Genomic DNA, 27398 nt, shown 5'->3' on the forward strand with positions numbered 1-27398 from the left:
CTTCCTTGGAATGATGATGCCATCTATAGTCAAAAAAGGTAAACACTAACCTGCCACAATATGCAGCAACAAAATAAATAAATGACAAGCAACAACAGTAATGCGTACACACAACCGTTTTTTCCGTCGGAATAAACTCGGACCGGTTTTTCCGATGGAATTCCGCCCAAGCTGTCTTGCATACACATGGACACACCGTGATTCCGAGCAAGCGTCAAGTTGTTTCTGAGCATGCATGATATTTTCTCAGTCGGAATTCCATACAGACAAACCAAATTTCCGAACATGTTCTCTTTCCGACGGAAAAAGTCAGATGGGGCATAAAAACAGTCGGAATATCCGATGAAAAAACTCTGTCTGACTTCCGACCGTGTGTACGCGGCATTAGCAACTACAGTATCAAAGTAGTCCATGGACTTCAGTCAGGTGACTGGGTCTGGGCCTGAGAGGAGCATCTTTATAGAATGAAGTCACCAGTCTGCCTAGGCAGGAGGAAGCATTTCTTCCCCCAGTGATCACTTGCAGAGACTGTTCTAATATTGTAATCTTCTAGTAGATCACAAGGTGACAGCCAGGAGGCTAATGTCTGCTTCGTTACTAATGACTCTTGTTCCTTTTCTTGCTAGGCAGATAAGATGTCTCTACTGAGACTCCACAGAACTTTGTTGACAGATTTCTTCTAAAGCTGTACATGTGATTTTCTTTCCTGCAACCATGGGTTGCAGGAAAGAAAATCACTTGATTATTCATCAACACAGTCAATGTTAATGGGGGAATTCCTCCCGCGGAGCTATTGTGTTCTCCCGGTAGTAATCACATGTTAGAAATCCGACATGCTGGTTGTACTCAAGTCGATAAATGAATGGTACAATCAGCCTGCCCATGCATGGATCGAATCTCAGCTGGTCCCTGCTGAACCAGCCAAGATTCAAAGCTGTAATTCATGTAGCAGAAAGTTTGGCCGTGCTAGCACCACCTTAAAGAGCATCTATACTGATAAAAAAAGGTGTGTACCAAAACCAGCTTTCTGTAAGTTAACATATGTAAAGCTGGCCATGCACTGTTCCAATTTCAGCTGGTTCCTGAAATTCACCTTCTACTGCCTGACAGAGCTGCATGGAAAATCGGCGCCTGAACAATGGCTGTAGAATACAATAGCCTCATCGTGAGATTTATCCATTTGCACAGAAAACCTAAGTTTGTATAGACAGCATTAGACATTTGACTACCTTCTCCATATCAGACTCTTTCTGTCTACTGCTTCCTAAAGTGCTCTGGCCTAGCAATAAGTGGCTCAGGTAATAGGGGACCTAGCAAGGTTATTTGAGTACCTACCACTTATGCTGCCTACAAACTAGTGCTTATCTTATCTTGAAATTTTTACTTGCAAGCTTACTTTAATGCCGAGTGTATTTCTAATAACAGAGATGGTTTCTGTAAATGATAATAACTAAAGAATATTTAGACTTTTATTATGTCTATGAGAAATACATATACAAGTGAATGACACTGGTTATCGGCAACAAATATATAAAAATATACTTGGTTATGTTACAGTTGTTCAACCAAATGTAAGTCATTCAAATCACAAAATTTGATTATATATTTTTTATTTGAATTTCTACCGAGAGTTTTCTTATACCTCTGTTTTCAGATTGCAACAAATTCTCTGAATGTATCACATTGAATGCAGGACCTAAAGCAGAACTGAACTCAAAAATAGAAATCTGTCATGTTCTAGGGAGCATTTAGGAATGATAACTCTGCCTAAGCAGTATCCTGAAAACTATTTAAAAAAATTGGAATTTCTTCTGAAATAAAGAAGTTTACTGCCTGAGATGTGAGGATGCCTGGGGAGTCTCTGACATAAGGATGCAAAGTCCTGCCTGTACCAAGATGGCCACCCTATACAGAGACAATGTGCAGAACAAAGCATGTAAAGTCAGTAATGGGTCACCGATCAGCTGCAAGGGGACCACAGGTCATACTGACGACTAGTCCTTTCTTATTTGCCTCCTTTTTTTTTAAGCTCAGCTTCCAGAGTTTTTTTGTTTTTAAGCTCAGCTTTAAAATCACACAGTCATTCTGTTTAAAGCTGAATTCTAAATATCAAATGCAGAGACATACACATTTTAGGAATGCAGATCATGGGCTGATAAAGGTACACTCACAACTGCTACTTTATTTATTCAGCTACTGTATTGTACTAAATGCTGCTGAATTTGCATATAAACAGCTGCTAGGAAATTATTCTACCCTAAGAAAATGTGCCTAGTGCACATAAAGCTTTATAAAATTATTTGTTAAATATCAATCATAGGGGTTGATTTACTAAAACTGGAGCATGCAAAAATCAGCTCTCCAAAGTTTTTTTTGTCAACGTGTAATTGAACAAGCTGAAGATAGAAGCTGATTGGCTACCATGCAGAGCTGCTTCAGATTTTGCACCCTCCAGTTTTAGTAAATCAAACCCATAAGCCTTGTATACACGACCGGTTTTCCTGCCAGGAAAACTGCAAAGAGAGCTTTTGGCCGGGAAAACCGGACGTGTGTATGCTTCCTCGCAGTTTTCCTGACAGGAAAATAGCCGGGAATCCCAGTGGGAAAATAGAGAACCTGCTCTCTATTTTCCCGTTAGGATTCCCAGCGGTTTTTCTTTTTCCGCCATAGTTTCTAATACTTTCCTATGGGAAACACTGCGAGGCAGTGCCGATGGAGCGTACACACGGCCGGGATTCCCGGCCAAAGCTTTCATGGTAGTTTTCCTGCCGGGTTCTCGGCTTTCCCCTCGGTTTTCCCGGCTGACTTTTTACCTCCAAAAAAAACGAGCGTGTGTACAGGGCTATAGTGTATCAAAATTGTATCCTCGTTTTTTAATTATTGACATAGTTGCTCAAAAGTACATGCAAGAATACCAGCAACTGAAACTTAAAAGTGCATCTACAGCAATATAATCATGGTACAGCTTTCCCCGTCTTACCTGTCACTCAGCCAGACCATGCAAGATGAATTTTTTATATGTATTGATGGCTAATTTCCATAATTATGTGCGCCCGCCACCCCCACCGTTTGAGTGGGATTGTCTGGAGATTTTCTTGTAAGAATTTGCAATTAAAATCAGGAACTAATCTAACAAGTTTTTAATTTTTTTATGATGATTATATTTAGAGGTGAATGAGTCTGTCCAGAAAAAAATACTGGTGAATCGACCAGAGAATCATAATTTATTTTCCATAGAATCATAATTTTTCAATTCTTCTGAATATGTACATACAGATTTGTTTGATCTGTGGTGCATAACACGATTCACTAACTGGGCAATCGGGATTAGTGACTAGAACTGATACTGAACTGAAAAGCGTCAATTCATCAGAAAAGCATAAGATTTAAAAGTAAGGCCCAACTTTTAAATTCCAAGATAAAACGATGGTTGTCTGAATGGAGATTACCTGAGGTAACAAAAGTGACAATCTTAGAACATCTTATTTCATTGTAAAATGCTATTAAAAAAATGTTTGTTCTTAGTTTTGGATAGATGGGAAAAGAAAGTACCTCTGGAAAACCAGCCATAGACGGATTGAAACCAGTTGAATTTGGATCCATCTATACGTAGGCTGGTTGTACTGAAGTTGATCAATTGATCGACTTCAGTACAACCAGCCTATCGTTTTTTTTTCCATACGATCACTGCTAGCAGCAACCTCCTGTCGTCAGAATGCAATAGTGCAGCGGGAGGGATTCCTCCATTAACGCTGACTGTATTGATGGGGGAATCAAGCAATTGGTTGAAGGAAAGACATTGCATAATCTATGGCTATCCTTAAACTTGTGTAGCTGGGTCAGGTGCTCTGCACCTGCTTTCAGTCTGTTCGAACCCCACCCTACGACCATGAGAGGAACAGGGTGGCTGAAGGAGCAGACGGTACTGTGTGTGTAGATCCCACCTCCCTTCCCGCAAACTAGGGAATCGGGTCAGTCTTCCCTGTTTGCTGCCCACTCTGCTTCTTCCCACTCCCTCCTGGAAAAGACAGTATAGGACCAATCAATACAGAGAAGAGGAGGATGATGGGACATGTAGTCCCTAGGGAGAGTGCTGGTAATTGGAGGTTATGGGTCTCTGAACTACAGCTCACAGCAAGCCATGCTCAGAAGGGGGGAAGACAGAAGAACTTTGCCAGACTAATTCTACAGGAAGGGGCCTGTGCAGCCCGGGGCAGAGAGTGTAAGGGGACCATGCAGTGGGGCTCTATTTCAAGAGAGAGAGAAACCGAGCTACTGGGAGCCATCACAGAGTGGGAAGCCAGAGAGAACAAGGCTGTGAGTGAGCTCACCGTTGCCGTATTGCTGGGTCTGGTGAGAGTGCCTTGTGGGGCTTGTGTGCTTGATACCACTTTAAGAGACTAAGCTTTGGGGAACTACATAAGCAAGTGCCCTAAAGCCTTAGGCCTCGTACACACGACCGAGTTTCTCGGCAAAAAACAGCAAGAAACTTGCTGGGAGAAATTTTTTTGCCGAGGAAACCGGTCGTGTGTACATTTTCATCGAGGAAACTGTCGAGAAACTCGACGAGCCAAAAAGAGAGCAAGTTCTCTATTTCCTCGACGGGAATGGAGAAACTTGCCTTGTCGAGTTCCTCGACAGCCTAACAAGGAACTCGACGAGGAAAACAATGTGTTTCGCCCGTTGAGTTCCTCGGTCGTGTGTACGAGGCTTCACTACTGTCTACAGGTCTTGTTAAATACACTTCAATGCACCAACATTTACTGAACCCCAATGTTTAGCCGGCTAAACAGGCAGGACTAAAAACTGTCCCCCTAACTGTTGCTAACCAGAGACCTTTTTCCCACTTTGCTTAATAGAGTTAACAGGTACCGCTTAGATGCACCATACCCCAGCCAATCCCTTAGAGTAGTAGAAATATCACACCTACTGCATTCAACATTTGTGTGCATTGTTTATTGCTGATTTGATAGATAATTCATATACTGATATCAGATTGTGGCATAAAACCTGATCTTAGCCACTTTGGCATAGTTATTACTCATTTTAACCCATATCAAAAGAGTAAGAACATTTACCACTAAGCAGGTGTCTGTTTATTTTCTGGTGATAACCCACAGCCAGGGTAAAGGTATTTTCTAATGTCTTTATACGTGCTTGCAGTGACTTTTGATTCAACCAGGTGTGTCAGAGGGGCTAAGGTGGAACCGAGGTGCAGGACAGAGGACCCAAAATTACCAAGCGGCTCCGCCAGGGGTAGCGCTACACTTCTAGTGTTCTCAATAAAACGACAGAGGCTCCAACCCTTTACAGCTTTGTAAAAAATTATTTTTATTTTGCCCTATCGAAGAGATTTCTCTCATGTCCAGAATGGCTTTTGGGACAGGAAAAAAGAAAAAAACTTCACATACATCAGTAAAAAATCAACCCTATCTCACTGTATCCAAGACTAATATAAAAAAAATAAGTTTTTTTCAGAGTGAGTGGAAAGTACAAAGAGAGAGTACAAAGATAGCATGGAAAATGTTAGTTGCCCCCTTTTAAAACCATTATGTTAGATTTTAAAAAGAGAAAGTAACATGTTCTCTATAAAGTATATCAGACCTTGTGGTGGCTGCATTCGTTTTCATTTTACTGGCTTGTTTCTTTATTTTCATCTTGTGATCCTGTTAGTAACACACTTCTTTCATTTTAAAAAGTACGTTTCAACCACCAGCCTATGTTTTGAATAGATGTCTCAACATAAAGGTTGAGTCGCTTAGCCAAACATCCAGCCATATTGTAACTCATAAAATGAGTTCAGCTTCCGTTTAAAAAATGTTTTCTTTTTTTTTTTTTTTTTACTAATGTCTGCTAATACTGTTATCAAAGTATATTTTAGTCAAACAGAAAGTTTAAGTATTTAAACACATACGGGGGAATCAGCAGACCTGCCAAACTCCTTTGTATTTCATCCTGGCATTGTTTGTTTACTGGTAACCTGCTGTTCTGAGACTATTAATTCCCGTGCTAACAATTATACAAGCCAAAGGGTCTCCAGCACACCTATTGGAGATGCACTAAGAACACAGGGGCAGTCCACATGCGGAGGCACATTTACTAAAGCCTAGTGCATATAATTAGAATATTAGACGAAAATATATGTATTCAGAATGATTGTTTGGTTTTCTGTTTGTTAGTCTACTGCTTTTTAGAGCCAATGAGATTGTTCAGAAGAAATATTTCCAAAGGGACATGTTGAAACATTTGTCTTGTTAGTTACCAGAAAAAAAATGTTTTTCATTTATTTAGTACAGTATTCGTCCTAAAAAAACTTAAATGAACAAGACTAAGCATGATCGGCAACAACAAAAAATTTTTTTGTAAACACAAAAGAATTATCATATACAGGGTAAGGAGATTGTCAAGATTCTCGACAAGCCTGACAATGATCCCAAAAATGTGTCAAAAGTGTCCGATGTGTCCACCATTACTAGTTAAAAAAAAAATATTAATAAAAATGCCATAAAATTATCCCCTATTTTGTAGACGCTATAACTTTTGCGCAAACCAATCAATAAACGCTTATTGCAATTTTTTCCCCAAAAATATGTAGAAGAATACAATTTTTTGGGGATATTTATTATAGCAAAAAGTAAAAAAATATTGCTTTTTTTTAAAACATTGTCGCTCTGTTTTTGTTTATAGCGCAAAAAATAAAAACCGCAGAGGTGATCAAATACCACCAAAAGAAAGCTCTATTTGTGGGAAAAAAAGGACAATTTTGTTTGGGAGCCACGTCGCATGACCGCGCAATTGTCAGTTAAAGCAACGCAGTGCCGAATCACAAAAAATGGCCTGGTCTTTGACCCCCCCAAATGGTGCAAGGCAGAAGTGGTTAAACACAACAGGAGCGTGGCTTGAGTGTGGCCCGTTAATGGGTGGGGATTAATGCATCAGATCTCCTGTGCTACTGGGATGTAAATCCAGCCCTGTTCAGACATCATTCTCCGACTTGCTTGTCAATCTATCTGCTGAAATGTTTTAGCCATCTGTGTCATTGTGAAGAGCGCATGAGTGCGATTTTTACATAACAAAGCAAAGTGGTAAAACCCGAGTCAAAGTTCACCTTTCAATTTAGGAGAGATTTTTCCCATACAATGTAAAAATATGTTGCAAACAGGAAACATAAATCATCAAAATGAGATCTTCTGGGGACAGAGATTAAGTACCACTCTACCATCCTCACAGATTCGTAATTACAAAAAATCTGAATGACATCGCACACACTTGCTTGTTTGATGCTCGTGTAGTAAGTGCAGTTGTAAGCCATTAAATCTGAGGTTTTACGACGTGGGGGTGAATTAGGATGGGAGTTATTTTATTTTTATTCTTTTTATTGTTTAAAGTTTTCATCATATCAGGGGGGGGGGGGTCTAATCCAATTCCACCCCATTCACCTCTACAACAACAGTTCACCTTTAATACGTGTCAGTTGCTCTTTGTTTATACCAAGCAATAGATTACTATTGCATTCATCTTTTTCTGTAGTAACAAACCACGGAGCGCACAAAAAATCAGGGAAGCTTGACGGTTACAGAATCTTCTAATATTAGAGCATTCTGTTATAAGATTAGAAGCCTGGACGCTCCTGGACGTAGTGCTTGAACCCAGCTGTCACTGGCTACACAAATCAGGATCAATTTGTAGGGAAAATAGAAAAACGTATGCCGCATACACACGATCATTTTTCGGCATGAAAGAAAACGTCGTTTTTAAAAACGTAATTTAAAAAGATTGTGTGTGGGCTGCACATCGTTATGAGATGGGAGCGCTCGTTCTGGTAAAACTACCGTTCATAATGGAGTAAGCACATTCATCACGCTGTAACAGACAAAAAAGCGCAAATCGTCTTTTACTAACAAGGACTCAGCTAAAGCAGCCCCAAGGCGAATGGAACTTCCCCTTTAGAGTGCTGTTGTACGTCACCGGGCTTTGTTCATCATTTTTTTTAAACGATGGTGTGTGGGCAACGTCGTATTTAATGATGAAGTTGGAAAAACTTCGTTTTTTGGACATGATGAAAAACAACGTTTTCTTTCATGCCGAAAAATGATCGTGTGTACGCGGCATTAGACTTGGGACCTTTTTTCAATATGTAGCTTCAGCTAAATAAATGTTTGGCTAATCATCTAGCACAATTTACTTTATTTCTACCATTATATCAACTCCTTCACTATCATTTTTCTACAATAAAAGGCTAACCCACTGCTTGGTCATCATATCCACCAAGCCCTTACAACCTGGAGGCCATTGCTAATATGTTGACTTGACTTGACCCAGACAAATGATTCATCAGGTCAGTGTGCTTCCATATTAGATTGACCTTTAACCCATTAAGCATGTCACTGTACCCATGTTTGATTGACCCTTTACCTCATTATACATGTCAGTCCCATGAAATTACTTTCCAGTAGGACTGACCCTGTAACCCTATAAACATGTCAAAGTCATAAGGTCACCCCAAATTCTGCCTGTGAAATGTAAGCATGAAAACAGGTGACAGGTTCCGTGTGCCAGTGACAGCTGTGACAATGTGCACCTGTTGCAGTGCCGTACGAGCGAGTCCCGGAATAGCCACAACAAGTTGGTGCTTATCCTGCATTGTAAGAAAACTCTGATGTCTTTGTACGTGCAAGCACTGACTCTCATGCATAATTATTTCTTTATGTCTGTTTAACTATTTATAACACCAAAACATATGAAGTGTAATACAGGTGGAGTCCATAATCATCACTTACCTGCTGTCCCGTAACTAGAAGTATTGAGCCTTCCTTCCCATGTAGAACTTGTCGGAATATGTGATCCAGAATTAGTAGCTCACTCCAACAATTCTGTAAAAGCTTCATTTGATCATCTACCTGTATTTAAAAAGAATATGATAGTATTAAAATAACTTTTTATTTTACCTGATACACACAAAACTCCCAATATATGACTATTTAACTGATTATGCCTCAGGTCTGAAGTATATAAAACACATGCTCTGTGGCTTGAAGAGATTTTCCACTATAAAATAAAACTGGACCCTTGCAGAGTTGCCTCCCTGCCAGTGACTTTGTACATTTCTGTGATACTAAACACACACTGTTTCATTGACATTATCACTTCTCTTTCTGTATGGTGATGATGGCACTTTAATTATTTTAATAATAATAAAAAAAAAACATCTGAGAGCCTTTTTCCTAATCGATATGCAGCTGACACATGACCCAGTTCTTTCCCAGCCTATCTGCAGGGAAACAGAGGCAGGGGGAGCTTCTAGTCTTCTGCTGCTGGTCAAAAAAAAACAGCCTTTGGAATACAGAGTGAAAAAAAAATTAGATCTATAAACTGTTTTAAATTGTCATACTAATATATATTTGAAATCAAACCTTTATTTATTTTTTGGCAATTACAGGGTGTGGGCAGATTTCTCCCAGTTACAGACTGTGTCACACATTCAGCCTGTCTGTGTCTTAGAATAACAGGGAGGTGAAGCCTCCATCAATCAAGATATAATATTCTGCCCTCGCTGTGTTTAGCTTGTTAGTGGGCATGGAGGAGCATGTCATTTACCACTGTATATAAACCTACATGTGTGAGTCTATAGTCACATGGGCTGGAAATACTCAGGGTAGAAAATACACTGAAAACTTAGAATGTACACTAGCTGCCAATACAAAATCCACAACTGCAGTGGGGACCTGGACAGGAGGGGGAAATAGAGAAGGATCAACCCGTTTTTTTTTTTTTTTTTTCAGAATACAGAAAACTAATCCCATAGTAATTGAGTGAGTATGAATAGTATGTTAAGCCTCGTACACACGACCGAGAAACACGACGGGCGAAACACATCGTTAGGCTGTCGAGGATCTCGGCGAGCCAAATTTCCCCATTCCCGTTGAGGAAAAAGAAGACATGCTCTCTTTTTTGGTCGACAAGATCCTCGACAGTTTCCTCGTCGAAAAGTGTACACACGACCGGTTTCCTCGGCAAAAAAAAAAATACCAGCAAGTTTCCTGCTGGTTTTTGCGGAGAAACTCGGTCGTGTGGCCTAATACATCATTTATTGATAGTTTTCAATGATGTGGGTTTAATGACACAAGAAAATGGTATGCTTTTGGCTAATTTTTGATGGCAATGGAAGAAATGTGACGACATACTATATACACTATATGGTCAAATTTCACTGGTCTAAATGTGTTCTAAAGCCCCGTACACACGATCGGACCTTTGTCCGACCAAATTCACATCGGAATTCTGACGGTATTCCATCGGAGTAAAAGAGAACATGTTCTCTATGTAATCTCCGATGGAATTCATCGGAATTTCCGATAGAATTCATCGGAATTTCCGATGGAATTACTCCGATGGGGCATACACACGGTCGGAATTTCCAATGGAAAAGGTCTGTCTGACTTTTTTCATCGGAAATTCCGTTTGTGTGTACAGGGCTTTACTGACTTTGCATTATATACAAGCAGCGCTTTTTTTCAGCAGGAACGCGGGGGAACACAGTTCCGGCAACTCCAGAACTGAATGTATGTAATGGCAAGGGGTGCTGGGGTATGCTGGAGGGTCTATTGATGCTGGCTGCTGGGGAATCTTTTGCAGCTGAAGGAGATCTATTTTTGCTGGGGAGGTCTTCTGTTGCTGCTGGGGAATCTTTTGTTGCTAGGGGTGGGGTCTATTGATACTGGCTGTTGGGAGTCCATTGTTGTTGGGGTGGATCTATTGTCGCTGGGGTGTCCTTTGGTGCTAGATCTATTTTATTGCCTTTGTTATCAGTAACAAATTCCATAAAAAATACTTGGCACCACAAAATTATACTTGGTTCTGCATTCTCTAAAAGGGGTGGTACTGGGAGGTTGGCAAGGGGTGGAACCAGGGAACCGTTCTCAGAGGTGGGTAGGGGTGGAATCAAGGGGTGACTCGGAAGGGAAAAGTTCCTGTGCCTATTCTCTGAGAAAAAAAGCCCCGTATACAAGACATGTAATGAAGAACCATCCAGTAGGCAATACATGAGAACCTCCTTTGATATCATATTGTCTATTCAGGTTGGTTTAATTTTAGAGACATCTGTTCTATTATAGAACCCTTGCCTATTTTTGCTGAGATTTTGCTTCCTAGCAGGAAAGGGGTTAAAGATCTATCCAATGAGTTGCTCTTCTATGGGAACCCGAGTCGGTCTCCTCTCTCCCTATAATATACACAAAGCTCATTAATTATAGGATGGAGGCAGAATTATCTTGGCACGTAAAGACATGTGAATGCTTGATACTGCTGCCATGCACAGGAACGGCGATCATACAGGAGTAGTATTGTTAATGGGGTGAGTGTTCTCAGGGGCAGCATTGTTAATGATTAAAGACGTCCTGTTTCCATGAAAGAGCAAAAACTTTGGTAAACACACAAGAAAAATGCAGTGTCAAAAAATGCTGCTAGCTCTCATCAACTGCTAAGCATTAATCATCATTTAAACAGAACACGTCTGTGAATGTAACACCTCTGTTCTCATAATTGTATTTACGGGTTTGTGTTCTTTATCTTTCAAACCCTCTTCCATTTCGGCATTAAAATTTTTACTTTAGATTACAGATATTAATGATTGCACAGATCTTGTACCCGAATAGCTAGAATCACAATGACTGAAGTACCACAAAACAAACACTGTATAAAAGATTTTAGATTGAACTTGCCATGGCCTGTAAAGTTCATAGGATAACAGCGTTGAAGGAAAGGCAATTATGTGATGCCTATAAGTATTAGTATCAGGCCTCGTACACACGACCGAGGAACTCGACGGGCGAAACACATCATTTTGCTCATCGAGTTCCTTGTTAGGCTGTCGAGGATCTCGGCGAGCCAATTTTCTCCATTCCCGTCGAGGAAAAAGAGAACATGCTCTCTTTTTGGCTCGACGAGATCCTCGACAGTTTCCTCGTCGAAAAGTGTACACACGACCAGTTTCCTCGAAAAAAAAAAAAAACAGCAAGTTTCTTGCTGGTTTTTGCCGAGAAACTCGGTCGTGTGTACGAGGCTTTAGTCTTGGATCCTAGACTCAAGCTGTACACAAGTCTTTGCTCCACTTCAGGGTGGATTTGATTTAAATCACTAGTAAAAAGGCTTGATTTAAATCAACTTAATTTAAATCATAATTTTTAAAGAGCAACTGTCATCTCTGTCCAGCAGTGGCTCCTCCTCTGACCCGCTGTTGACCCACCAACAGTCCCATTCACTTTAATGGGACGGCTGGTGATGTGGCAGTGACACAACAAGGTGAGGGACGTGGTGACAGCAGGTGAGTTGATTCTCACTAACAAGCGCTGCCATGATGGAAATGACAGGTGCTCTTTAAATGTAAGGACTTATTCTTGCTGGTAGTTAGAATATTTAAAGCGGGAGTTCACCCGAAATTTTTTTTTTAACATTAGATTGATGCTCATTTTGTCTAGGGGAATCAGGTAGTTTTTTTAAAATCGAAGCAGTACTTACCGTTTTAGAGAGCGATCTTCTCCGCCGCTTCCGGGTATGGTCTTCGGGACTGGGCGTTCCTATTTGATTGACAGTCTTCCGAGAGGCTTCCGACGGTCGCATCCATCGCGTCACGAGTAGCCGAAAGAAGCCGAACGTCGGTGCGGCTCTATACGGCACCTGCGCACCGACGTTCGGCTACTTTTGGGAAATCGTGACGCGATGTATGCGACCGTCGGAAGCCTGTCGGAAGCCTGTCAATCAAATAGGAACGCCCAGTCCCGCAGCCCATACCCGGAAGCGGCGGAGAAGATCTCTCTCTAAAACGGTAAGTACTGCTTCGATTTTAAAAAAACTACCCGATTCCCCTTGACAAAATGAGCATCAATCTAATGTTAAAAATTAAGTTTTCGGGTGAACCTCCACTTTAATATTTGCAAACAAAATGAAGGTTTTCTATTTAAAATAATAAGCTGTCAGGTTAGTAAAACAGCGATATCAGAACCGATTCAATCATACAGATTGTAGTGTACATAGATTTACAAAACAATGGGATATTCCTGAACTGTTTTATCTCGTGGTTACTGTGAAATTGTGTGAATGCATCAATACAGTGCATGTTCTCTCAGCTTCCAAAGCTTGGATTCATTAAGCTACATAACTAAGCTCCATTTCATGCTGAATAAACTAAATTATTAATTTATATTAAATAGAAAACTATCTTTAGTTAGATTTTTACTCCAAAAGCATTTTATAAAAATAAACTTGATAAAAATCGAAAAAATCGACTTAAATAAAAAAAATTGATTTAAATAAAAAAGATTATTTTTTTATTTAAATCATTGATTTATATCCACCCTGCTCCATGTCGAGGTCATGCTCCACTCCCCTTAATGTTGTGCTGGGTACAGCCTTGGTATAGGATTAATGATCTACAAGGGCACTACAGCACAGCTCCAGCCCCCAACCACCTTAGTCATCCACTATTTCCCTGTTAAGGCCCCCTACACACGACCAGTTTCCTCGGCAGAATTCAGCTTCCGACCGAGTTTCTGGCTGAATTCTGCCGAGAAACCCGGCCGTGTGTACAATTTCGCCGAGGAAGCCGACGAGGAGTTCGACGAGGAAATAGAGAACATGTTCTCTATTTCCTCGTTGTTCTATGGGAGCTCTCGGCCCGCCGAGCTCCTCGGCGGCTTCAGGGCTGAACTGGCCGAGGAACTCGATGTGTTTGGCACGTCGAGTTCCTCGGCCGTGTGTACGGGGCCTCAGGCACCCTTGTGTATCTTTTTTTTTTTTCTTTTTTACATAGGTCCGTAATTCTCGCCTTTTCACCAGTGCTGGCCAATCTTCAGTGATGCAGAGACGGATGCTAATATAATGACATGCAGGGCAATATGGGGACATCCTCTCCATGGGTGGGGTGGTAATTCTAGCACTCACAGTATGTCCTCAATCTATACTCTGCATCATTCAGTGCGCAAGACTGAGGACATTTAGTGGTGAAAAGGAATTACTGAGACAGGCAGCTTCAGAATGAAGGTGAGTTTTGCAGTTTACTGCTACTAGAGATAATTTTCTTCAAAACATTATCCTGGAGTTAGGCTTTAAGTATTTTTACACTGATTCAAGTTAAAGTGGCATTAAAGTGGTTCTAAAGACAGAAAGTTGTTTTATTTTAATGCATTCTATGTCCGTGTCTATATCCATGTTTATCCCCTTCAGCCCCCCTAATACTTGCCTGAACCCCATCTCTATCCAGAAATTTTGCACAAGAGACTCAGCTATCTGGCACTCTCCCCCCTCATTGGGAAAGACACGCAGTGGACGCCACCGACTCCCGCTGCTGTCAATAAAAGTCAGTGAGCCAATGAGGAAAAAGAGAGAGCAGGGCCAAGCCTGAATAGACACATAGAGCAGCGGCTTTGTTTCGGGTGGCTCTATAGCAAACTGCTCTCTGTGGGGGCCCTCAGCAAGAGGGAGTGGCCAGGAGCGCGGGGGAGGGACCCGAGAAGAGGACGATCAGGGCTGCTCTGTGCAAAATCACTGTACAGAGCAGATAAGTATGCCAGAGCAGGCCACGATGACATCACACCTGCACATGCACACAGGAGTCACGTCACCACGGCACAGATCGGGTGCCGTAAATGTACGTTGAATTGCGCATGTGCAGCTCAGTGTACATGACAGCTGACAGACGGGGGGGGAAGCATTTATGAAAGAAAAGACCAACAGGGTCTCTTCTGTCATATAAACCCTACCTGTCAGCAATTTTGTAAAAAGTGTAATACCGCTTTAAAATACAATTATCATGGGAACAAGTATATGACGTCAGTACAGATGTCATTTGAAGCAACAGAGCAACTAATAGCACTTACAAGAAAACAAAAGCAGTCAACAAAATAAGAGTTGGTGGTCTTCTTTTATGAGACTTTCTCACAGGATGTCAGCTACTGTATGTACAGGAAAATATTCTTCCCCTTTGTCTTACCTTGACTTTAGTTATATTCCATGCGGTTGTTAATCTATCATGTGTATCTGTCTCCTAATCTTATTAAGACCTCTTTACTGAATCCAGTTTATGAAAGTGATATCATTTGTGTGTAGTGACCTTTTCATTTACAGTTTAGATTCTGCGAATTCTCGTTATGTAAAATAATTTGCTGTCATTTTAAATCACTTAAAAAATTGAAGCACTTGAGAATATAAGTGGATGCACTTGACAAGCTGCACTCCACCCAATTTATTTTATTCAGCAGTGCAACACTTACTGAAATGCAAAATCCACAAACCTATAGAATTTAATCTCAAATGATCAGACTAATTATGAAAAGAAATTCCTCAAAGAGTGGGATTTTAACATTTCTAGGTTATTCCATTGGTTTGACTCCATGTTGTCAGGGCCGTCTTTAATGTAGATTAGACCCTGGGCAAAACATTTCTTGGGCCCCCCCCACCCCCTATGCAATTTTGCTCTCCACGTGCTCTGAGACATACAATAAATATTAGCTAGACTTAAAATCAGTTTACTGTATCAGATCAGGCAGTGATTGCGATTGGTTGCCAGAGGTTACAGCATATCATTACTACTTACTGACTGGTTGCTAGAGGTTACAGCACATTAGTTGCTAGAGGTTACAGCACATGATTTCTGCTTGTTGATTGGTTGCTAGATATTACTGTACAGTAATAATGCTCACTGATTGGTTACAAGAGGTTACAGCACATCATCTCCTCAGAGGGGCAGAGGAGATATACATATGAAAGCCACCTTTATTTACACATGAATGCCGCTGCCTCAGCTATTTACATATGAATGTCGTTTTTTTACATGTGAACACAGGGTCTGCAGGTGAGTCATCTGTACACAACAATAGGGCAGAGCTGGACAGCATTAGTAGCAGCACTTCACACTGAGATATCGGGACACAGCACAGGAGTAAAACTTCAAGGGACAAGGGAATTTAAACTAGGATATTTGGCAAGTATGAGGCAGCTGCTTTGGGCCCCACAACAATGACAGGGCCCAGGGCTGCTGTCTCTTTTGCCTTGCCTTAATGACGGCCTGTTGTTCATCATACCATATGTTTGTTTCTATTAATCAACTTTTTACATCATATACTGTATATTTGCCCTTTAGGCCTTGTACACACGGCCGAACATGTCCGATGAAAACGGTCCGCGGACCGTTTTCATCGGACATGTCTGCTGGGAGGTTTTGGTCTGATGTGTGTACACACCATCAGACCAAAATCCCCGCGGACAGAGAACACGGTGATGTAGAAGACACCGATGTTCTCTGACGCGGAAGTTCAATGCTTCCACGCATGCGTCAAATCAATTCGACGCATGCACGGGATTTCGGACCGCTGGTTATACGTCATAGCTTCATAGCTTTTGTCTGCATTTTTGTCGGCATAGCTTGAAGGCAAAGTGGAAGCCCAGTACTGGAGCGTGGCTGTGGGGCCCTTGGGCAGATCGGAGCTGGACTTTGTGGAGCATAATAATGACAGGGAGGCTGTAGGGGCCCCCTGGAGCTAGGGGTGGGGTTGCGATTGTGACCCCTGCAACCCCTTATGCTACACCCATGATCTGGAGGTATTGTATTATACAGCTATGTGGTTTTAGCTGTTACAATATGATGTTGTACACACCAGATGTGAATATATGACAGCAGAGCAGCTTTTATATCAGGAAACACCTGGTTTGGCATAGTGGGACCTGTGGTTCCTCAGGAGCTGGAAGCCAGAATTTGACCCACCCCATGTTATCGCGTGGTGCAGTAAACATAGCCATGTATGAACAGAGCCATGCTACAATGATTATATTGGAATGTCAATACAGAAGCAATAATTGAATGTGCGAAAACGAGAAGCAAAGCAATATACAGCCAAGTTGTGAAAACAGAAGTGCTGAGACTTTAAAGCAATGTAAATACAGCAGTGACACATCAATCGCATATTTCTATGGATCCAGCGGCAGTTAAAAAGCTGACAAAGGCAATATTTCAATAAGTGCGCTGTTGTCATAATAAGCAGCAATCATACAACTAATCAGTAATATAATGAGTGTTTTACGTATCACTTTTTGCTAAATAGGTGTGATGTAATGAGGTTAAAGCAGTGGTGTTGAAGGGATATAGCAGATTCTTCCTGTATACAGCAGCGTTTCCTTCCTGTGTTATGGGATAAGAGGTGAAAGAATTTCATGCTAACACATTCTCTCCTGGAACTCACACTTGTCTTTGCTGAACAATAGGAAGACAACGGGGGAAGCTGCTGCTTCTTTTAGCAAGGCTCAGGAGAGTACATTCCCTGCTTTATATGTATGCTGGGGGCTAATGAGTGAGTAGGGACACAGGTGCACACACAGGAATGGGGTGGTTTGGTGAAATCACGTGATTTCAGGTATTACCTGTAAACATATTAAAATGCGGATTTTGGTTAGCATAACTTCTAACAATATCTGACAATACATGCACTAACAGCACCAAGACTACATTTACATGTGCAGTCATGGCCGGTGGAGACGTTTCGCTCTGTGCACACGTTCTGTGGGGTTAGCAGCCGCACAACCAGGTTTGTTCTCTATGCATCCAAGTGGTAATATGCAATTAGGTGCTCTTACTAGCCCTGGATGCGGAGAGTTTGCGTCCCAAGGATGGTGTTTCTGGCCACACACAGACTGGATACAACAAGGGCCAGGGCAAGGGGTGGGCAGGAGGGACGGCTGCCCCTGGCACGGTGGGGATTTGGGGTGTTGTGCTAGAAAGGGTGATTTGGAGGGGGGGGGGGTTGGTACTAGGAGGGTTGATTTCTGTTAAGGAGAGGTATTTGGGGGAGGGGGGTTAGTGCTCGGTGAAGAAATCTGGGGGGGGGATTGTGCTAGGAGTGGGGTATTTTAAGGGGGGGGGGTTATGTTCAGACGTGAGATTTGAGAGGTAGAGAATTTGTGCTAGGAAGGGGGATTTGGAGGGGGGGGGTTATGTTCAGATGTGAAATTTGAGGAGTAGGGAATTTGTTCTAGGAAGGGGGATTTGGAGGGGGGGGGGTATGTTCAGATGTGAAATTTGAGGGGTAGAGAATTTGTGCTAGGAAGGGGGATTTGAGGAGGGAGAGAATTTGAGCCAGGAGGCAGGATTTGTACTGGAAGAGGGGAAATTTTTGTCTGGGGAGACTTTGGGCTTGCAAGGGTAATTATGGGGTAAGTGTGACAATTAGTGCTCAATTTTTTGGGGAGGGAGGGGATTTTCGCTGACACATATTGCTCATAAATTTGGGGTGGTTGCCGCTTGGCATCTGTGCCCTGGGCACTAGATGACCTTGTCCCGGCACTAGATACAGCTATTTATCTACTTTGCATGTGTATATAGCACAGAGTGCCACTGCATTCATATGTGTTATTTAGACACATTTGAACACTGCAATCCAACCACCTCTAGCGGCTTGTGTGAATGTAGCCTTAAAGGGGTTGTAAAGGTTCGTGTTTTTTCACCTTAATGCTTCCTATACATTAAGGTGAAAAAGCACCTTGCAGTGACCGGCCCCCCAGCCCCCCGTTTTACTTACCTGAGCCCTTTTGTTCAATTGACGGAGACGCGCTCTCCGTCTCTCCTGTTCGTGTCTATGGATGCAAATGCTGGACTCGGGAGCGCGCCCGCAAGGTAACCCCCCAGGAGAGCGCTTCTCTTAGGGGGTTATCTGATGCTGGAAGTTGCTGCGAGAGCCGCTGGGGGACCCCAGAAGATGGTGATCAGGACCACTCTGTGTCAAACGAGCTACACAGTGGAGGTAAGTATGATATGTTTGTTATTTTTTAAAAAATTAGGGTTTACAATCAATTTAAAGTACCTTAACCACTTCAATACCAGGCACTTTCGCCCCTTCCTGCCAAGGCCAATTATCAGCTTTCAGCGCTGTCACACTTTGAATGACAATTGTACGGTCATGCAATACTGTACCAAACTACATTTTTATCATTTTCTTCCCACAAATAGAGCTTTCTTTTGGTGGTATTTGATCACCTCTGTGGTTTTTATTTTTTGTTAAACAAACTAAAAACATTTTTTTTTCTTAGTTTCTGACATAAAATTTTGTTTTCCCCTTTACTGACAGGCACTGATGAGGGGGCACTGATGGGCACTGATGAGGCAGCACTGATGGACACTGATGAGTTGGCACTAATAAGGTGGCACTGATGGGCACTGATATGTAGAATTGATGGGCACTGATAGGCGCACTGATATGCAGCACTGATGGGCACCAATAGGCAGCACTGATATGCAGCACTGATGGGCACTGACAGGTGGCACTGATGGGCACTGACAGGCGGCTGTGATGGGCACTGACAGGCGGCTGTGATGGGCACTGACAGGCGGCTGTGATGGGCACTGATAGGTGGTACTGGTTGGCACTGACAGGTGGCACTGATGAGCAGCACTGATTATGAGGTACTGATTAGTTACTGACAGGTGTTACTGCGGTGCACTGATTGGCACTATAATAGGCACTGATTGGCATTGTGGTTGTCCCTGATTGCCACTGTGGTGGGCACTGATTGGCACTTGCAGGGGGTTATGATTGACTGGGCACCGATTGGCTTATTAGTACTTTTGATGGGGGCTGTGCTGATAATCAATGTGCTAATTATCAGCACAGACCTCCCCCCCCCCCCCCGACAGGGAGAGCCGCCGATCGGCTCTCCCTGTCAGTGCGAACCGAGGAATGCCTTTACCAGCACTTCCTGGTTCACACGATAATCAGCTGTGATTGGTCACAGCTGATCACACGGTAAGAAGCCTCTAACAGAGTCTGGGGAGAATTTCTGGGAAGAGTCGGCATGTCAGACTGACTGTGTAATTTAGGATAACGCCCTATAATAACTTATGAGAGCTCCTCTATGTGTACACGATGCAATGGGGTTGATTTAATAAAGGCAAATATACAGGTCACTTTGCAAGGGCATTTTTGCCTAACTTAGTGAATGTGGTGAAAATGTACTCTACAAAGAATACCCAATCACATGTAATAAAAAAAAGGAAGGAAAACACTAGTTTTACTTGCACGTGATTATAATATGGAAGTCATCAGAGCTTTAACCTTATTCACTGAGTTAAAGTGGAGGTTCCGCCATTTTTTTTTTTTAAGTCAGCAGCTACAAATACGGCAGCTGCTGACTTTTAAAAAATGGACACTTACCTGTCCAGCGCGCCCGCGATGTCAGCAGCCGAGGACGAGCAATCGCTCGGTCCTCGGCTGCCATCCTCGGTGAGGGAATCAGGAAGTGAAGCCTGACGGCTTCACTGCCCGATTCCCTACTGTGCATGCGCGAGGATCGTGGCGCACCTTCACTGGTCCCCGCTCTCTCCTGGAAACAGTGTATCCCAGAAGACAGGGCAGGGGGAGTCACGTCATGTCACAGTCACGTCACGTCACAGGCAGGATTTCCCGTGGGGATCAGACCCAAAAGTGGTGCAAATACCTGTCTCAGACAGGTATCTGCACCCTCCTCCCCCCTGAAAGGTACCAAATGTGTCACCGGAGGGGGGGGGGGATCCAAAAGGCGGAGGTTCACTTTTTGTGAGAAACTCCGCTTTAAAGGAACATTTCCTTGCAAAGTGAAAATTGTCTTGCAAAGTGAAAACTCTATTTGCCTTTTGGTAAATCAACCTCAATATCTCAGCAGAATAAAAAATGTGCTAGTCAGTCCTCCCTGGTGATTCTGTAGGCCTGATAAGGTTTACTTCATAATAACCCCTATTGACACCTTATCTTGCTGCTTTTGGGTACTTTTACATTGTCCAACATATGTGTGTTGTGTTTGCCTGCCATGCTAATTTACTAGTTGGGTAAAAAAAGGTGCAGTCAACCATTTATTTTGTGGAAGATTAAACCTGATGGGTTGCTATGTGCAACTGCTATAATGAGCTCTATATACAGAGAAACACAAAACAAAGCAAGCCAATATGAGAAAGAAGATTAAAGTGAACTGGACCCACAAGGTTTATTACTAGCATATTAATCCCAATTACACCTAATTAGCAAAGGAAATGTCACTGATACTTTGTTTATGATATTGATCTGTGGGTAAGCTGTGAGGGATTGCCCATTCCAAGTGTCCGATCTGTGCTGGCCGCGTTCTGACCCACCATCCTTCTGCCTTAACTCCCTGCTTCTTATTTCATGCCCAGCGAACCGAATCTCAGTAAGCGCCAATATCAGAGCCTCAATAGATCAGGACACCCTGTCACCCACTCTCTCTTTTATGATGTTCGGGGTCAGAAATTCATCCACCCCATATTACACACGCCAATCAATCCAGGAAAAGATAGACCAATGGATGTGAGATCAATAACCTAAAGCAAGGAAATTGATCTGGCCCCCATATAAGAACTGCAAGGAGAACTTCATTACTGTCACCTTTGACCTCCTCTTCTCCCCACCGACCTCATTCTCACATCGTACAATTATAGCACTTTTTTTTCTCTTAAATTATGACATCTATAGATTTTTTTTCCTCCATCTTCAATCCTCAGGCATAGCTGCAGGACATATTTTAATTGCAGAATATAATTATAATAATCAATTATAAACATTATTAGAATTTAGTATGTTTGAGATTTAGCTAGTTTGCATATTTATATCTGTTTAAAACAGAGCTTGGCAAATCTGGGTGCCAGGCACGGTTTTGTCAGTTCTCTCGAGTGGGCAGTTTTTTTAGCTGTCTTTTACTATGACTACATCCCAGATCTCATAAGAGGGACATGACTTCACTTGGCACTTCAAAATTCAAGTAAAGTCATCGTACATAATCCATGCATAAGCTGAGTAGTTCTCTGCTCAGGAGGTTTATGCCATATAGAGATCAGAATATTGTGACTGTTTTTTTAAGTGTTATTTAGATATATATTTGAAAAAGATCTATTTACTATGAATATTTGAATTGTTAGCAATGGTTTAAAAATCGTATTCCCACCATGAATAGCTTGTGATAATTGATGACTATGGGGACAGCTAAATTTTCTGATTATATTTGCGATCTCTGCCTTCTGTTCTTGCATTGCTAAGCATCTTATTGCACCGACGGTCTACCAGACATCGTCTGTCATATTGAAAACAAAAAACAACAGACTGCGTGCAGTCTTTATTGACTTGACACATCTACAGTGCTCCTGTTAGTCAAAGATCATGCAATCTATGTTGTCAAGTTTTAGGCAGGCCATACATGGATAGAATTTTGAAAGAATTTTCTTTTGAAAATCTTATCTAAGAATTTTCGTTCATATTTCGCACCCTTAGTGGGCTGCAGCAACAGCCGATTTCCGTGCGGCCATCAAATTTGAGTAATCAGACAGGTTGGAAATTTTTCGAAAAACAAACGATTTTCTAATCAATGATGGGAGAATTGTGCGAGAAATTTAATCAAAAAAGAAATGCGCATGTACAAGAAAAGAAAATTCCCGGAAAGAAAAGAAGATTCCCAGACAAGAAATGTATTTTCTGTAGCAACTTGAAGTGAAATTGAAGGCTTGGTTGGTCGAATTTCTAAATCAATGGTGACACCATCGGATCACAAATCGCGCACATTTTCTGATTTTCAAAAGAAAATTCTTTCGTATTTCGACCATGTATGTCCAGTCTTGGGGTCACAAAGTAAGCTTGGGAGTAACAGGTTTTTGTTTTGTTTTTTCCATAAAGTTTTATTGAGAATAAAGGCTTAGGCCCCGTACACACGAGGAGAAATGTCCGATAAAAACGGTCCGCAGACCGTTTTCACCGGACATGTCTCCTGGGAGCTTTTGGTCTGATGTGTGTACACACCATCAGACCAAAATCCCCGCGGACAGAGAACGCGGTGACGTAGAAGACAACAACGTTCTCAAACACGGAAGTGCAATGCTTCCACGCATGCGTCAAATCAATTCGACGCATGCGCGGGATTTCGGGACGCTGGTTACACGTCATAACCAGCGGACATGTCCGATTAGGTGTACTAACCATCGGACATGTCCGACGGACATGTTTCCAGCGGACAAGTTTCTTAGCTTGCTAAGAAACTTTTGTCCGCTGGAAACCTGTCCGCTAGGCCGTACACACGGTCGGACATGTCCGCGGAAACTGGTCCGCGGATCAGTTTCAGCGGACATGTTCGACCGTGTGTACGCGGCCTTACAGGCGTAGTACAGGTTTTTATTCATGACAAGCAAAAGACATTTTTTAATTTAAAATATTAATAATATAATTTTGTAATGCTGACCCTGTTGATTAACGTGAACAAGTGAATTTTACAGATAGGTGAACCTTTGCTCCAATTAAAGGTTTAAAGCGTAACTTCACTTTTGTTGAGAAAAAAACATTCCCCTCTGGGTGATCTATGTACATTACAAGGGTTTTAGAAAACTTTGTTGCAGATTTCTACCTTTTGTTACTATGAAGGAATCCCTGTTTGTTCCTCTGTATCTCTTAGTGGGTCTAAGTGGGAGTGGTTTATAATTATCAATCAGCTTCAGCAGCTGCGGAGCACTAATGATGAAAGTGGCTGGGCCTGCACCCCTTTAAGGCCTGTACACACGATCGCTAAATCGGATAAAAGATACTGCTTTCGACGCGATCGTAGGATAATCGGATCGTTAGTACAGAGCTTTCGGGAGCCGATCACAACAGTTCATCTAATATTATTTGATTGAACAAGCACTAAAATTTTCCTTGTACGAAACCAGATCGTACGATTTTCGTTTAGTCAGTATAGTTGTCATCCGAAAATACAATACAAATACACTCCAACACATGACATCACTTCTGATTTTCTTTTTCTGTCGTACGAGAGTTTTCGGGACCTTAGTAACCTATTCAATTTCTACTTGCGACTAGTAAGCAAAAAGAGTCGGACGATCTTACGTCCAATTTTCGGATAGTGTGTACAGGGCTCTCAACATGTTCCTATTGGAGGTATCTCATCAAAAATGAAATTTTTGTTGCAGGGGGATGCCTGAAATCTGACTTGTATTTTATTGCAGGCTTCTGGGAAAATCAGGGAGCCAATCACACAAGCAGTAAATTATGTTTTTGGGGGGTGCTCTGTACACTTTCTGGGGACAGAACACCTCCAGGTAGACATATTGCATTGCATTTTCAGAAAATTACAGGGGCTGCAGATTGAAAAGGAAAGGTAATTTTTAATAACATTTAATTACAATATGAGTCGAAATTGTGTACGCTATATTATTTTTTCTTTATTTGCTTTTTTTTTCCATGAAAGTGGAGTTAGCCTTTAACCGCTTGCCAACCAGCAGCTGTCATTATACTGCGGCAAGGTGGCATGATCCCGCGAATCGACGTAGCTGTACGCTGGCTCGGGAACACGCTTTTGTGGGCGTGCGCTTATAATAGCCAGCGGGGGAGGCCACCCGCGATCATTCCCCACAGTGACTAAACTGGGATCAGCCTGGGCTGAAATAGCATCACACCACACCAAAGGTAGTGCATGCAGATCGCATGGTATAAAGCATATTCCGCTTTATGTACCCTCACTCTATGTACACTCAAGAGTACGGACACATTGGCGTTGTATACTTTGGACGTCATATACTATATATTAATACAGTTAACAGTTAATACAGTTACCTACTGTAGTAGAAAGGTAAACGCTTTAAAGCAAAAAATAGTCAAATGTGCAAAAATAATGTAAGAATCAGTATATAAATGCAAAGACAGCAGATATGAATGTAAAACCTATGTAGGGAGATTTGGTTCATCCCTGTGTATCATCTGAGGCTGTTCACTTCACTGGGTGTATGGAGGGTTTAAATCCACTTTAAGGAGGGGGCTGGAGAGTACAGTTTACCCTAATTAACTGTCTACTCTTTACTGTGCTGCCAAATCATTATTACTAGTTTATGGATTTTCTAGATGTGCACACTGACTGTCCTAAGATCTAAAGGCACAAAAAATACTGATTTTAACTTGTAAGTAACAAGTGCCAGACAAGGGCCTGGTCCTTAAGTGGTTAAAGAAATAACTCTTACCTTTCTAGTTATTCCTCTGGAGCAGGGTCCTATATAGGAATCAATAGGTAGCTTGAATTGTTCAGAGTAGCTTTTGGGATAGATTCAGGGACATTGGTTTAGGGACATTTAAACCAATGTCCTTAAATCTATCCCTAAAGCTTCTCTGAACAATTCAAGCTACCTATTGATTCCTATATATGACCCTGCTCCAGAGGAATAACTAGAAACTAAGGTAAGAGTTATTTCTTTAACTACTTTTTCTGACACTTGTTGCTTACAAGTTAAAATGTGTATTCTTTGCTAGAAAATTACTTAGAACCCCCAAACACAGCAGAGAGAATAAAATGGCGGTTGTTGCATAATTTTATATGACACTGTATTTGCTCAGCGGTTTTTCAAAAGCAATTTTTTTGGGCAAAATTACACTTTCATGAATAAAAGACAAACAAAAAAACAGTAACATTAGCCCAGTCTTTTTGTATAATGTGAACTATGATGTTATGTTGAGTGTATAGATACCTAACATGTCATGCTTTAAAATTGCGACAAACTACAGTACTTAAAATCTCAATAGGCGACCTTTTAATTTTTTTACTGTTTACCAGTTTAGAGTTACAGAGGAGGTCTAGTGCTAGAATTATTGCTCTCACTCTAACTATCGCCGTAATACCTCACATGTATGGTTTGAACACTGTTTACATTTGTGGGCACATTATTATTACATTATTAATTTTTTTTTACACTATCCCTTTAAAAATGTCAGGTGTCAGGTATTATTATTATTTTTTTATTATTATTATTTTTTTTTTTTTGAGGAATCCCTCCTTTGCACTTAAAAGCATTCAAAAAGGCAAGTTTGGCTGTTTTGAACAATGACATGTTTTTAAACTGGGCGTCTTTAAGGCTTCAGTTAACCAGAAGTGACGTTGTGATGTCGCTTCTGGATTACTAGATCTGAGACCTGATCAAAGCCGATTCCGGCTTTGTTTCGGGTCTCCGGCCAGTCAGCGGACGTGCCGGCTGGTCGCTCGGGCATCCTGATGGGATGGGAGGGCCTGGGTGGAGCAGTGGAAGCTGGCGGGAGGAGGGGGAACATCCCCTCCCGCTGCTTGTGATAACAATCGAGTGGCTGCTTAGCTGCATCGGTTGTCATCACAAGAAGGCTGATCGTTGGCTCTAAACATTGGTACTGGGGTGATGCCTGCAGCTGCAGGCATCACCCCGGTACAACCACTTGAAGCAGAATGACGTACAGGTACATACATTTGCCACAACTGGTTAAATTGTTTTTAGGTATGCTATGTGATTGGGAACACATAGTAAACATATAGTGTGGGCAACAGTACGAAAACTGTCAGGCCCCGTACACACGACCGAGTTTCTCGGCAGAATTCAGCCAGAAACTCGGTTCAGAGCTGAATTCTGCCGAGAAACCCGGCCGTGTGTACACTTTTGGCCGAGGAAGCCGACGAGGACCTCCGCGAGGAAATAGAGAACATGTTCTCTATTTCCTCGTTGTTCAATGGCAAAAGTCAGCCCGCCGAGTTCCTCGGCGGCTTCCACACTGAACTCGATGAGGAACTCGATGTGTTTGGCACGTCGAGTTCCTCGGTCGTGTGTACGGGGCCTTAGTGTGCACTATTTAATGATCCAGAAATTAATACTAAATTTCTTACTATTATTTTGCTGGCTGTGGACATAGCATTTTAAAAAGCATTGCTCAGTGACTGCTCAAGTGTACAATTACATGATATTCTAGCTACAAAAATATCAGCATTATATTAAACTGTTAAATAAAATAAACAAACATTTACCTAAAAGCAAAGCAGTTATTAAAAAGCTATTTAGCCCCTTAGGATGCATTGCCCAATATCCGATGTATGAGAATTTAAGATGTTCAGATGCTTTGAGAAGACCGAGTCTGTCTTGTTCACACCGCTGTAATCCTTAATTTTCCCCCCGGAATAAATTAAAAAAGCTTCTCTGTTAACCTCTAGATGTATTTGCCTTATATATATTACTAATAAATTAAAACAGCTTGGAGACTGAAAGGCTGCTTCACCAGTCTGACTAGGAACTAATTATGAGTGTCTCATAGTCCAATCAATTATTCAGACAAATATTAGGCACTTGTTAGGTATATAAACATCAGCTTGTGCTTGTCTGGAAGAGAAATAACATTCAATAAGTAGAATGTTACATAATAAAGTGAGCCATAAGAAAACTATTTTAGCATTAAGATAATATATATATGTATATATATATATATATATATATATATATATATATATATATATATATATATATATATATATATATATATATATATATATATATATATATATATATTAACATAGAAACACTTTAAAGCATACCTAAAACCAACACAAAAATGTAA

General features: G+C 41.5%; 1 protein-coding gene across 3 annotated transcripts in view; it reads right to left on the minus strand.

Annotated features, from left to right (window-relative positions):
• Window positions 1-27398, minus strand: part of NR5A2 (nuclear receptor subfamily 5 group A member 2) — a 163560-nt gene that overhangs the window by 31927 nt on the left and 104235 nt on the right. For all 3 annotated transcript variants that reach the window (XM_040359862.1, XM_040359863.1, XM_040359861.1), the window contains exon 5: window positions 8781-8900. In XM_040359862.1, coding sequence (XP_040215796.1) covers window positions 8781-8900 — 120 coding nt within the window. The remainder of the gene's footprint in view (window positions 1-8780; window positions 8901-27398) is intronic.

The sequence above is a fragment of the Rana temporaria genome, chromosome 7, assembly GCF_905171775.1.
Source record: "Rana temporaria chromosome 7, aRanTem1.1, whole genome shotgun sequence".
Taxonomy (NCBI): Eukaryota; Metazoa; Chordata; class Amphibia; order Anura; family Ranidae; genus Rana; species Rana temporaria.